The 14,448-nt window shown below is 40.0% G+C and overlaps 1 protein-coding gene across 1 annotated transcript in view; it reads left to right on the top strand.

The window, feature by feature from the left end:
- Positions 1-14,448, top strand: part of RYR3 (ryanodine receptor 3) — a 775,913-nt gene that overhangs the window by 403,081 nt on the left and 358,384 nt on the right. Inside the window, exons 13-16 of the mRNA XM_006831810.1 lie at positions 7,781-7,949; positions 9,219-9,354; positions 11,065-11,160; positions 12,807-12,925. Coding sequence (XP_006831873.1) covers positions 7,781-7,949; positions 9,219-9,354; positions 11,065-11,160; positions 12,807-12,925 — 520 coding nt within the window. The remainder of the gene's footprint in view (positions 1-7,780; positions 7,950-9,218; positions 9,355-11,064; positions 11,161-12,806; positions 12,926-14,448) is intronic.

Consider the following 14,448-nt stretch of genomic DNA (forward strand, 5'->3'; position numbering starts at 1 on the left):
TCTTGTACCTCCTCATTTCTTCCATTTGCTTTAGCATCTCTACACTGGAGAGCATGTTTCAGTGCCTCTTCTGACATCCGTTTTGACCTTTTCTTTCTTTCTCATGTCATTGTTGTTGTTGTTAAGTGCCATTAAGTCAATTCTGACCCTTAGTAACCCAGCATAGGGTTTCCAGGGAGCAGCTAGTGAGCTTGAACCACTGACCTTGCAGTTCAAACAAATTTGCAGTCTGATGCATTAGCCCACCGCCACACCAGTACTCCTTTCTCATGTCATTAGGACAATGCAAATCCAAACCACAGTGTGATACTACTTCACAGCCATTGTGATGTCGATAATTTTTTAAAAAGCAGAAAATAGCATTGTGTGTATCAGTGTTGTACACAACACATTTTGTTTCCTCATTTATCAGTTGATGAAAATTTGAGTTATTTTCATTTGGAGCTGTTGTATAATGTTATGAATATCAGTGTAAAAGTCTTTGGACATATATTTTCATTCCTCTTGGGCATATACTTAGGAGTGGAATTGCTGGTTTGTATATAAATTTGTTTAACTTTTTAAGAATCTGAGAAGCTGTTTTTCAAATTTGATGCATCATTTCACATTCCACTTAGAAATCTGAGAGTTCTGATTGATCCACATCCTCATTTCCATTTGTTGTCTGACTTTTTAAATTACAGCCATTCTAGTTGATACATAGTAGCCCTTGTAGTGTAGAGGTTATGCATTGGACTTCTAACCACAAGGTCAACAGTTCAAAACTGCCAGTTGCTCTGCAGGAGACAAATGAAGTTTTCTGCTAAAGTAAAGATTTATAGCCTTAGAAACCCTATACAGGGTTGCTATGAGTCAGAACCAACTGGATGGCATACAACCATCACCACCACCAATACTGAATATGAGCCAAACACTCATCTATCAGATTGTCATACTGTGATCTATCAATTGTGTGTTGCTGTGATCTTGAAGGCTATGTAACCAGGATATAAAACATGAGCAGAGTGCACCCATGGTGGATAGGTTTCAGCAGAGCTTCCAGGCTAGACAGAGTAGGAAGAAGGACAAACAGATCACTTTTGAAGAGTTAGCCACTGAGAACCTTATGAATAGCAGTGGTAAATTGTCTGATAGAGTGCTGTAGGATCAGCCCCTCAGGTTGGAAAACAATCAAAATGTAACTCACTTTTCAGAGTGGCATTTACCTCCATGATGTGGAGGGAGCAAAGCTTTCAGGACCTTGATTTATTGGTGGGGCACAATTAATTCAAAATGAGAAGAAACAGCTGAAAACATCCATTAGTAATTGGAATGTGGAATGTATAAACTCTGAATCTGGAAAAATTGGAAGTCATCAAAAATGAAATGGAATGCATGAAGATTGATATCATAGTCATCAGTAAGCTGAATTTGACCAGTATTGGCCATTTTGAATCTGAAAGTCATATGGTTTACTATTCTGGGAACAACACATTGAAGAGGAATAATGTCACATTCATTGTCAAAAGTGCATTTCAAGATCTAATGACGTACGATGCTGTCTGTGGTGGTGACGGTGGTGGTTGTGTGTGCTGGAGTTGGTTCTAACTCTTAGTGACCCTGCATAGGGTTTCTGTGGCTGTGAATCAATACAGGAGCAGAAAGCTTCCTCTTTCTCCAGTGGAATGACTGGTAGTTTCAAACTGCTGACCTACTCGTCACCACTATGCTACCACAGTTTCTGCTGCTTGTGGTATGAAGATCATTTGATACCACTGTTATTCACATTTATGCAGAAAGCACTAAAGCAGTGAGGAAGAAATTGAGAAATTATACCAACTTGTTCAGTCTGAAATTGATCAAACATGCAATCAAGATGCACTGATAATACTTGTGCTGGGAATGCAAAAGTTGGACAAAAAGAGAAAGGATCCGGAATTAAGAAATTTTGGCCTTGGTTATAGAAAAGATGCTGGATGTTGCATAATACAATTTTGTAAAACCGATACCTTCTACATTGTAAATACTTTTTCTCAACAATATAAATGGTAACTGTATGTGTGGACCTCACAAAATGGAACACCATACATGAAGAAAGCAAAAGGTCATTAAAAAGACAGGAAAGAAAGAAAAAAACAAAATGGATGTCAGAAGAGACTTTCAAACTTGCTTTTGAATGTACAGAAGCTAAAGCAAATGGGGAAAAAAAATGACATAAAAGAGCTGAACAGAAAATTTCAAAGAACAGCTCGAGAAGACAAAGTGAATTATTAAAACTAAATGACCTGGAGTTAGAAAACCAAAAGGGACAAACTCGCTCAGCATTTCGTAAGCTGAAAACACTGAAGAGAAGTCAAGCCTTGGGTTTGGAGTACAATATTGAAGGATTCTGTGACCAAAATGGAGACTTGGCACTTTAGGATAAGAATTGGACGGCTAACCTCAATGTCAGCAGTTGGAACACATCAACTACTCCTTGGAAAACCCTATACAGTGTTGCTATGAATCAGAATCAACTCAAAGGCACTTAACAACAACAACATGGGCAAAAATATTGAATGATGCAGAAAGTATCAAAAGAAGATAGAAGGAGTACTGAATCATTGTACCAAAACAATTAGTCAATATTCAATCATTTCAAGAGGTAGCATGTGATCAAAAACTGATGATATTGAAGGAAGAAGTCCAAACTGCACTGAAGGCATTGGCAAAAAGCAAGGCTCAAGGAATTGATGGAATATGAATGGAAATGTTTCAACAAACTGATGCAGCCCTTGAAGAATTTGTTGAACTTTGAATGTGTATATTAATGTATTTTATCAAATTTGGGGAGTTTTTAGACATGTTTTCTTCAAATTATCAGTTTTGTTTTTTTTCTAGGACTCCCAATGCAAATATATTGGCACCACTTGGTGTGGTCTACACCACAGGTCTCTGAGCTCTGTTTACTTTTCTTCGTTTTGAATAATCTCTATTAATTCTTCTTTATGTTCACAGCTTCTTTGCCAATTTAAATCTTCTATTGAGCCCCTCTTAAGATCCCACCCCCATGGCAGTTACTGTATTTTTCAACTCTAGAATTTTCATTTGGTTCTTTAGTCTTTCTTTTGATAGTCTTTATTTTATGAGTCATTGTTATATGATTCCAAAATTCCTTAAACATGGTTTCCTTTAATTCCTTAAACATACTTATTGAGGACTAAGGTATGCCTGACCCAAGCCATGGTATTTTCAGTAACCTCATATGCATGTGAAAGCTGGACAGTAAATAAGGAATACCATAGAAGAATTGTTGATTTTGAGTTATGGTGTTAGAGGAGAATATTGTCAGGACCATGGGCTGCCAAAAGAACCAACAGATCTGTGTTGGAAAAAGTGCAGCCAGAGTGCTCCTTGGAGGCCAAGATGGCCAAACATAGTCTCTGATACTTCAGACATATTGTCAGGAGGGACCAGTAGCTGGAGAAGGATATCAAGTTTGGTAAGGTGGAGGGTTAGAGATAAAGAGGAAGACCCCCCCCCCCCCAGCGAGATGGGTTATCAAAGTGGCAGTATCAGTGGGCTCAAGCTTGGCAACAACAACTGTGAGGTTTGCCTAGGATCAGCCAGTGTTTCATTCTGTTGTGCATAGGGTCGCTATGAGTTGATACCGACTCAGTGGCACCTAACAACAACAACTTATTGGAGCCGATTTGAAGTCATCTTCTGCCAAGTTCAACACTGATCTCTCTCAGAGATCATTTATTTTGACTTTTTTTTCTCTTTGTAAATTTTATGTTGAAAACTTGATCTTTTAGATAATACATTATAGCAACACCTCACAGGTCTTGTTGTTACTGCTTAATTGTAATTGTTTAAGTAACTTTTCCCTAATTCTGTCTTCTCTGCCGTGTGCTAATGCCTCTATTCCTTTTTTTTTTTTCCCCTTCTTTCAATTGCCTCTGAATTTACATAGTTTAGTAGTCAGCCAGTATCTGGACAGTTGTTAAACATCTTGAACCAGTAAGATTTCTACCCTTTGCTGATGTACCTGTGTGTAGATTGAATGTTTGATAGTTCATAAATCTGTCCTGGATTTTATGTATTTACACAGGCCTTGTGTTCAGTACAAATAAACATATAGATAAGGGTTCTCCAATTGCTACTGAGCATATGTGACCTTCTTTACCTTGTTAGAATATCTGTGTAATGAAGCTATGGATGGTTAGGGTTTTTTTGTTTTGTTTTAGCATGCATCACTATTTACTTCTGTCCCATTCAGCCCAGGCAAACCTGCCTAAGTGTTCCCCCATCTACTTTATTTTTTTTCTTTTTAAAGTAGGAATTTCTCAGATTGAAATGGTTAGGGTTTTATGATTTTTTTTTTTCTTTTGAAGATAGAGGTTTTGCTGAGTTCCTTGCTCAGCTGTTCTAGAGGTTTCACCATCAATGAAGAAATTCTTGATTCTTCCAGGCACAGAATGTTTTATAATAAACAAGGACTAATAAAAAGTAAATAAGTGCAAAAGAGATAAGGACTGCAAAGCCAAAGCACTGGAATTTTTAAAAAATATTTAAGATGCAAAGAAGAAGATAAAAGGAGTTTAGAAATAAGATCCTTCTGTTCCACCTCTTTTGAAAAACCAGCCGTGTGTGCTATATACAAATAGAAATCAGAAGGAGGGGATGACCTTGTGAAAGAGCAAGTTGAGGTTAAAGGAGAAGGAAAGGAACCAGAAAGAACAATGAAGAAGCAAAGCTAACATTTCATCCACCTCTGTATGGTTACTGCGAACTGCCCAGAGAACAAATGAACAAAGTGATTGATCAAGGAGTTAGAGAAACTTTGCCAAAGAAACAATATTGTAAGATGCCTTCTGAGTTCAACCTCAGAAGGGAAGTAATATATAAATAAGGAATTGTTGTAAATATTCAGAATCATCTAGGATCTTACCTGAATTTAACAAAGATCGTAGGCAAAGGTACAGAACATTGTGTGACAATGGTGGTAAGGAGTGGAAGAAAGCTGGTATGAGACGATTGCTAATTATAATTCCCTCTGAATGGACACATTCTATTCTCCCTGTCCATCTGGGTCTACTATGCCAAGTTCTAGAATAAGAATGTGAGTTGCACAAGGTATTCAGAGCTCTGTTTATTTCCACCATTGTATCATCCATTGCTGGGCATGTGATATATGGTCTGATTTGAAAGAACAAAGTAATTCACCTCAATGCAGTGAAGAATTGTTATATGATGGTTCTACAAAGGGAGGCAAGATATCCTGGTGTGGTGCTCTAGGATCAGCACTGGATTGCACACCACAAGGTCAGCAGTTCAAATCCACCATCTGCTACCGAGAAACTCCCTACAGGGTTGCTATGAATCAGAACTGACTTGACAGCACTTACCAACAACAGAGGGAAAGATGGCATGATCTAGCAGTGATATTCCACAGAACAACAACAACATTAGAGCCAGAAGGACCCTAGAATCCATAGAGGGTACCTTCCAGGTGTAAGGTTGAAGCACCAGAAGGATTATAGGTACTCCAAATACTGCATGGTAAATGTCAGTCTGGTGGTGTAGTGGTTATGAGTCGGGCTGCTAACCTCAAGGTCAGCAGTTCAAAACTTGTAGCCATTCTATGGGAGAAACATGAGACTTCCTGATTCCATAAAGATGTACAGCCTCAGAAACCTCATCCAGGGTCACTGTGAGTCGGAACCAGCACCACAGCATATAACCACCATCACCACCAAAGTTAGTTACGATAAAAACTTGGGTTTTCCAACCTCATAGGTGCTTATTCTGGTCCATCAAATACTCAAATGTCTCTGAACCTCTTGTTTTCATCTAATCATTTGAAGAGACAGTCTTTATTTAAACATCCTCAGTCTCTCTAGTAGGTTTAAATATTACCAAAAATTAGTGGCAAACCCTCTCTAGAACTAGACCAAAAATGTTAAGTAAAAATGTATTTATCTCTTCACTGATGAAGAAGTGAGAAGTAAGTAGTACCTGCTTGGGTTTTGGATTCTCGAACATATATCTCATGTCATTCTCTTCCCCTCTTCTTTGTGACCAGTGATCACAAAGATGATCAGTCACAAACACTTAGTGAGCACCTACCTTTGTGCCAGGTACTGCCAGAAGTGGAGTCCCCTCTGACGAGAAGTGCATGTTGTCTGTAATAAGCGTACAATCCAGTGGTTATTTTGTCCTCTTTGCATGTACTTGGCATTTCTACAAAATTGGAATCATGTTCATCTCACAGTCTGTGTCTTTTCAGATCTTGTTGAAGCTTTGCTTTAGACCTCGGTGACAATCTTTTCTTAGCATGTCTCAATATTAATGTGTAGCAATAGTTAACTGACCAATCTCATGGCAGTTGTAAAGAACTCATTTGAAGTCGAACACCAAGGAAAACCCCTGATGTAGTTTACACACTCAATTGATTCTGACTTGTTGCTATGTGCCGTATAGTCAATTTCGACTGATAGCAACCCTGTATAGGGTTTCCAAGGAGCTGCTGGTAAACTTGAACTGCCGACCTCGGGGATCAAACCAATTTTACAATCCAGCACATTAACCCACAGCATCACACCAGGACTCTACTCGTTGTTGTTGTTGTCATGTGCCATGGAGTCGGTTCCGACTCATAGCGACCCTCTACAGGGATTCCGAGGCTGTAAATCTTTATAGGAGCAGAAAGCCTCATCTTTCTCCCGCGGAACAGCTGGTAGTTTCAAACTGCTGTCCCTGAAGTTCGCAGCACGATTCAAAACCATTACACTACCAGAGCCCCTGAGGACTCCACTTTAGGGCTCAATAATGTAGCCTCAGGGGTCAGATCCCTTTCTCTTCCTCATCCTCCTGAGCCTTTACCCTGGAGAGGCTCCCCCAAGGAGTCACAAAAACGAAGCCTCACTTTACTATCTGTCGAGGTCTTGGCCACTCTCTGATGATTTAATCATAAGACTAAAGAAAATTATAGTGGAGAACAAGATAGAATTATAGGAAAATAGGAACACAGCAAAGAGAAATGGTGGAATAGATAATATTGAAAGTGTCAGTTGGGGTGGGGGTGGGGCACTGAGAAAGAGAAGGCATCCACACTTAGAGATAGGATGTTGAGAGGTGTGAGTAGATAGAGGGGCACACAGATACACACATAGAGTAAAGGAGGCCTAGACAGAAGGCTGGGTAAAACACGAAGAGAACACATGCAGCAAAATGAAAAGATGCACACAGAAAGAGAGACAGAGAGCAAATAAAATATGAAAGATGAAATCCACAGATAAAAACACTCTCCAAATGTTGTATTCATCCTCATCCAAGAAGGTGTGATAGTTCAAAAGAGCTATGGGTTAATAAGGTTATGATGTTTAAAAAGAAGAAAGTGTGGCAGACATATGGTGGTAAATAGAAGAGAAGCATCTGCTGACAATTAAGTCACTGTCTTAATCACAGTTGAAATTCTGTCTTTGGAGAACACAGAAATAGTAATCCTCATTAGACATTTAGAGAAGGCCTGTTTGGTGTAAGGTGCTGAACTATCTCAGCACTTTTAATAGGATGGGTTGTAAGTTGTTTGAAAATAGGTGAGCCTATAAGGAGTCATTTCCCTTTATAAAATGACTTTAAAATGAAAGTTGAATATACTTTGCTGTGGCTTTTTGCTTGGTAAACTTTGTTTTATAACTACTACGCCAGGAAGCAGTTCATGGTGGCTATGGTGGGGGAGTAGAAACCAGGGCACAGCAGGTGCTAATTAGGCCCCTGCTGGAAGCCTGAACCACAGTAATCTCCTGGTTTTTAGTGGAAACAACCGCACAGCTGCCCCTGTCACCCTGCCCATAGAAGAAGTCCTCCAGACCCTGCAGGACTTGATAGCCTACTTCCAGCCCCCAGAGGAGGAGATGCAGCATGAAGACAAACAAAACAAGCTCCGCTCTCTCAAAAACAGACAGAATCTTTTCAAGGAAGAGGTGAGTTAAAAAATAAATACTTGGAATTACTTCTGTATCCAGACCTAAAAATGTCTCTCTGACTGCAATTTAGCTTTGTCTTTGTTATACACCATATGTTTATGAGAATAAGAAAGAGAAGAAACTGGGAAGAAAAGGGTAGTAAATTAGAAGCTGACCTTGTCAGTCAACCGTGGTTATATTAGCAAGTTCAACTCAGATTATATTTGAAAGCTCCACCGACACCTGTGTTACCTAAAATCCATTTTCAGTAAATCTCAGCCATTAGAGCTTAGCATTGGCATTGGTTTTCAAATCAGGGGAGACATCAGAATTACCTAGGAAGCCTGTTTGAGTAGGGGGAAAAGCCCAGGTTCCACCACATCAGAACTGCCTGAAAAGCTAGTTTGAAAGATACAGTTGGGGAACGCATTAATTCGGGCCTCAAGGGCCCTGGGCTCAACATCTGGCTCCATCCCATCCGTATGTGACCTCAGATAAGTCACAGCTTTCTATGGACTTGGATGTGATAACTTGGCACCCATGTCATTGAACTCTGTGCCTTGCTGCCACTGTGCATGCCTGGGGACAGAGCTTGTCTTTTCTTCATTTCCAAAGCTAATGGGATGGGACACAGAACAAGCCCTGCTAATTCTTCTGATGGAAGCAAAATTTGTCATAGGGAACTTTCCCCATATCTACAGGCTACTGAAACTCCACGGACCTTCTCTCTCCTACTCTTTAGTAACAGTTAAGCACAGAAGTTGGTGCTGAATGGCAAAGGATTATAAGTTAGCAGAGAACGTAGTTGAAAATCATATTTGGTTGTATTGTCTCTCAATTCCTTTTGAGAGTGAGGGAAGCAAACGTGGTTGTCTACGTTTGAATGGAATTTCTTGAGCTGAATTAATATGTAATGGAAAAATAGGTACTATATCCAGGACTGTTTCTGGATGAGTCAGAACCATCTCACACCAGACAGAATGCCGGGTTTTGCGAGACTCATTCATGCTCCTTCCTCAATATATCCTTGTATTGAGCTAAACATACCGGGCCAAACCCATCAGAACAGACTGCTGACTCACTTTCCAAATGGATTCTATTCAGGTCTCTGAGTCATGAGAATGTATGTTTTGTTTTTAGGAAAAAACAAAGCTGGCATCATGGAAGTTTGTTTGCACATTGGCATTATCAGTTTTCAAAAGTGAATTCTTTGGGGTATGAGAGAACAAAAGGCTCCTGCTTTTTTTTAATCAGGAATTTAAAAATTTCCCCACCTCTCCTTCTCAGGGAATGTTGGCCCTTGTGTTAAATTGCATTGATCGCTTAAATATCTACAACAGCGTGGCACACTTTGCAGGAATTGCAAGGGAAGAGAGTGGCCTGGCCTGGAAAGAAATTCTGAACCTCCTGTACAAACTGCTGGGTAAGTAGAGGCACAGTGCCCTTGCCAGGGAGATCTCCAAGGGTAGTGTGGAGTAGTTTCACGTGAAGAACCAACGTTGCCATCCAGCCTCATGCTGTATAGTCCTTATGTTGTTAACTATTTGGTTCTAACCAGCTGTTAGTTCTGTTAGCTAGTAGCTAGTTGTACTTCTAAGAGTGGATCACAAGGCCATTTAGCAGTGAGTGGAAGTAGCAGATGGAGGTCACTTTGCCATAACCACCTGTGAAACCCCAGATGGTCACTTCACTCCCTGAACCTCGAGTTCCTTCTCTTTACAATGAGGGAACAAAACTGGATGATGGTACCTTTCAGTTCTGAAATCCTGCAGAGAGTTCAACTACACTTTCAAGGTGGTGACCCCTTTCTACTTTTCTACTTGTTGGCCAATCATGATTCCTGATGGTTTGATTTCACTTTGTTGGGGGGAAAAGCAAAATGGGATTAGGAGGAGGGGAAGAAGAATGTTTCAGCGTTCAGATTGCTTTCTCATAATGCCAGGTGTTGATATTTTGGGGTCTGCTGTAACACCAGACTATGGGAAGTAGACAGCAGAAAGAGAGAATCAGCTTATATAGGAAGGTAGCCACCTGTAGGTGCTCAGATTCTGTAAAACACAGCCCTGCAAGGCTTTTCCTTGCTGCTGTGTGCCACATTTAAGGAAACCCAAAGAATATTGAGCAGGCTAGAAGGGACTCCTGAGAAATCAGTGTAGGGCCTTCCTCTGTGATTAGGGTCATGTTGATTGTCGTTGTACTATATGACCTTTGAAGTCTCTCCAACTCAAATATTTTGCCATACTCAGCAGTGAGTGTTACAGTTATCACTACCATTCATGTGAACTCTATATGCCAAGCTGGGCAATACCTCTTTTTATTCTCAACTACACTTTGAGGTGTCGATTCTGTTTCTATTCTATTTTCTGATGAAGAAACTGATACACAGAGGAGCTCATAAGTTGTCCAAGATCACGCATGTAGTAAAGGTGGAGCTAGGGTTTGAGCCCAGGCAGAAACTAGAGACCCTGAGTAAGACTTTGCCTATCCTAAATACTTGCTCAGCCTCTGACCCAGTCCCTGAACACTTACAGTGTGAAGGACAAGCTACTTGGAGCCAACAGATTTATATAGACTTGTTCCAGTGTGTTTATCCACTATTCTGGAGTCCTGGTGTAAAGCTGTAGCATCAGCACTGGACTACTAATCACAAAGTTGGTGCTTCAAACCCACCAGCCACTCCTTGGAAACCCTATGTTGGGTTTCTGTGAGTCAGAACTAACTCGATGGTGCTTAACAACAACAAATATGAGGGGGCTTCAAAAAGTTAGTGGAAAGAAACATTTGAAGCACACTCATATAGGCATCCTGATTGTGGTATGGCTAAGCGCTTGCCTGCTAATTGCAAGTTCAGTGGTTTGAGTCCACCAGATGCTCTATGGGAGAAAGATGTCAGTTGGCTTTTACAACAAAGATTTACAACCCTAGAAACCCTACTGGGCAGTTCTGTGTCCTGTATAGTCATTATGGGTCAGAATGGACTTGTCAGCAATTTAGTTTTAAATATAAAAATATAGGGAGGGGAAGACTGGCATTCAATTCCTTTTAGTTGTTAAGCAGGAAAAGTGTTTCCCAAGGTCTGATGCTCATCCCTGTGTCCATTCGCCTACATAATCAGATATTTTCTTGTTTGTAGCTGCTCTCATTCGTGGAAACAGAAACAATTGTGCTCAATTCTCCAATAATCTTGATTGGCTAATCAGTAAATTGGACAGACTAGAATCTTCCTCAGGTAAGAATTGATGAGAAATTTATAAACTGGGGAAGATGAATGGTTTTTTCTCTTGCCCTTGCTGTAAAAAAGAAAACATTTGATGACTAATTCTCTGTTAATACTGGATTGCAAACAATAGTTCAACAATTACTTCAACAACAACAAAAAAGAAAGTCCTGAAGCTCCCTACTACCCTTTCAACTTTATTTAACAACTTGAATCCAGGCCAAAATAAATAATCTTTCTATGTATTTTTCCCCCTTGATCTTCACTTCTTAGTTCCTGTAGTCACCACTCCGTGTTTCTTCACCCCCAACCCATGATACTGGCTTCCTTCTACCTGCTACTCGTACTATTATTCTCTGAGTCTTTAAGCATGAGCACTCTCTTCTCCCTCCCCACCCCACCTCACCTCTCTGAGTTGCTGATAGTCAATGCTGAAGGTTACTCATGGACTGAACAGAAATAATACACCTCACTCAGCCTCTGAAATACCCATCACATCATATCTGTAGTCCTTCTTGATGACTCAAAGAATTTGAGCCAAGAATGTGGTCATCATTGATGAGTTGACCATGCTACAAGCAAGGCTCAGCAGTTGACTCCCTGATGCAGGGTGAACATGACCACTATTGGCCTTTCCTGCGACAATGAAAGATTGTAATCTTCTCATAGTCTTCTCATAGTCTCATAGTCTGGAAGTCCCAAATGCGTGAAGAGGCAGTCCAAGGGAAGGGTCCTTCAAGGACTTGCCACCTACACATATACTTTCTTAAACTTCTTTCTTCTTAGTGTCTCTTTCCATCTGCATGATTCTCTTTGAATGTAATTTATGAAAGCCGTTAGAAAAACAGAGTTGAAGGAATTTTTTTTGACACCAATGAAGATACTGGCCAACAAATCCCCTTTGGATTTTCATTATGGTGTTACCCTTGAATGTGCCAGGCCACAGCAATTGCCAGTTAATTTTTCTTAGTCCTTCACTTAATACAGAAAACCATGTAGTGTGTCAAAAAGATGTGACAAAACCAAAAGGCATTATTTAGAGAACATATAGTTAATCTGATACAATAGTGCATCTACAATAAAAATAATTATGGGCTGGTTCCTGGAAGAATTCTTATTCTGACAATACCCAGAATATTTCCAAAATTTCTGTGAGTGACCAGAACTTACAGTAAACTGTTTTTCTGCTTTTAAATTTGTTTATATTAAATGTTTGGTTTGATCAAATTAAGAATTCCATTTTACAGTTTCCTTTCTGTATTGTGGTGTTAGAAAGATTTTTTCAGGAAGAGGGAGATGCTGTCCCATTAAACTCGACCCTCAATTACAGGCTGCTTGGCCCACAGAGACTCCTGAGGTCTACCAGAGATGACTGCATCTTTATTCTGTTTGGAAATATTTTATACATTCAAATCATTGATAGTATTTTGGTCCCCTCAGGATGGCCTTTACATTCTCAGATTTCAAAATTATGGTCAGTTACTCAGGCTACTTAACATCTAAATGAATTCCTGGTGTGGGCTATAGGATAAGCACTGGACTGCAAGGTCCACCCACCAGCTGCTCCTCAGAAACTTTATACAGGGTCGCAGTGAATCAAAACAGACTCAATGACACTTAACAACAATGTCTAAATGGCTTTTGTGACACGCATGCAGGTATCTTGGAAGTTTTGCACTGCATCTTGATTGAGAGCCCAGAAGCCTTAAATCTGATAGCAGAGGGCCACATCAAGTCCATCATTTCACTGTTGGATAAGCATGGGAGGAACCACAAGGTGAGTCTTGAAAGGACCCAACGATGACTGATTTTATGGCTTTTCCTTCCCTGGCAATTAATATAATAGATTGTGTATGACTTTGTTGGCTTCTCTCTTTGTTGACCTTAACAAATTGCAGCATGGTAACTGGGCTTCTGCACGACACGTCCTTGCTTAGGAATACATTTCAAGCCAGACAACCACACTGGGTCTTAGGTGGTTTCCCTAGGTGTTCACCCAGCTCCCAAAGCTCTTGTGTTAGTTGCCACCAAGTCAACTCTGATTCATGTTGACTTCCTGTAAAACAGAACAAAACACTACTTCGTCTCATGTCAGCCTCATAGGTGAACTTGAGTCCATTGTTGTGGTCCAACCTACGGAAGCTCATCTACCAGAGCTCTACCACCCGATGGATAGCCTGTTGCTATCCATCACATTTCCATTGGTTCATTTTCAGTGGTAGATCATCAGGACTTTGTTTCTTGTCTTAGTCTCAAAGTCTACTGAAACTTAATGGTTGATCCTCCTGTTACTAGAGATACTAGTGATAAGAGCTTGCAGAATCACAGCAACACTCAAGCCACCACAATAATGCAAACTGACAGGTGGTGGCCCCAAGCCCTGTTCATCATTATTAGCATTTAATATAGTGGCTGTATGAGTCACTTGACTAGGTTCTGTACAAAGTCAATTAAACTACAAAGAACTCATGCCTATCCTAAAGTCTAGAAAGTTAAGGGTAAAACATCTAATCCCAGGCTATGGTTAGAAAATAGATAATGGATATGATTAAAAATAGTATAGAAAGTCTTAGCATCATGGCTTATTGTTAAAAAACACCAGATTTACCAAGAATCAAAGCAAGTGATTTAAACTGCCATTCCCTTTTTATTACAAAATAGCTGCATGACTTTGGATCTCAGTTATATCCTCTGGTAAATGAAAATAATTCTGTCTCCTGCTATGGTGCTGTAGGGTCTGCACTGGATTGCAAATCACATGGTCGGCAGTTCACACCCACCAGCTGCTCTTTGGAAACTCTACACAGGGTCACTATGAGTTGGAACTAACTCTGCAACACTTAACATCAACTTACTAAATCAATTTCTGAAAACTTTGACAGTTATAACTTTCTACCATCTCTATTTTTATGAAATTATATCTCTAAAACACAATGAATGACCTATGGAGAAAGTCTGTTAAAGTATGATGAACTTTATCCCAACTTTGGCTATTTGTATCATATGTGGATACTTCATCACTGCCTAATTAATTGTCAGGGAAGGTACTCAAAGACGGAAGGTGGGGGATCTACTTCAAGACCAGATTGCATAATCAGATTGCATTAGAGAATTTAGCTAGGTCATTGGTCCTTGCTGTCCACCCTGATGTAGAGGTACTGTGTATCTGAAATGCATCTCAGAGAATCCAGGAGAGTGAACCTTTGCATCATTGATTATATGAGACGCATCGTCCTTAAGAAACAGAAAAACCATGATCCTTAACACATGTGAAATTGGTTGGCAATTAAGCAAAAGAAA

This window comes from Chrysochloris asiatica, unplaced genomic scaffold (assembly GCF_000296735.1).
Source record: "Chrysochloris asiatica unplaced genomic scaffold, ChrAsi1.0 scaffold00004, whole genome shotgun sequence".
NCBI classification, from domain to species: domain Eukaryota; kingdom Metazoa; phylum Chordata; class Mammalia; order Afrosoricida; family Chrysochloridae; genus Chrysochloris; species Chrysochloris asiatica.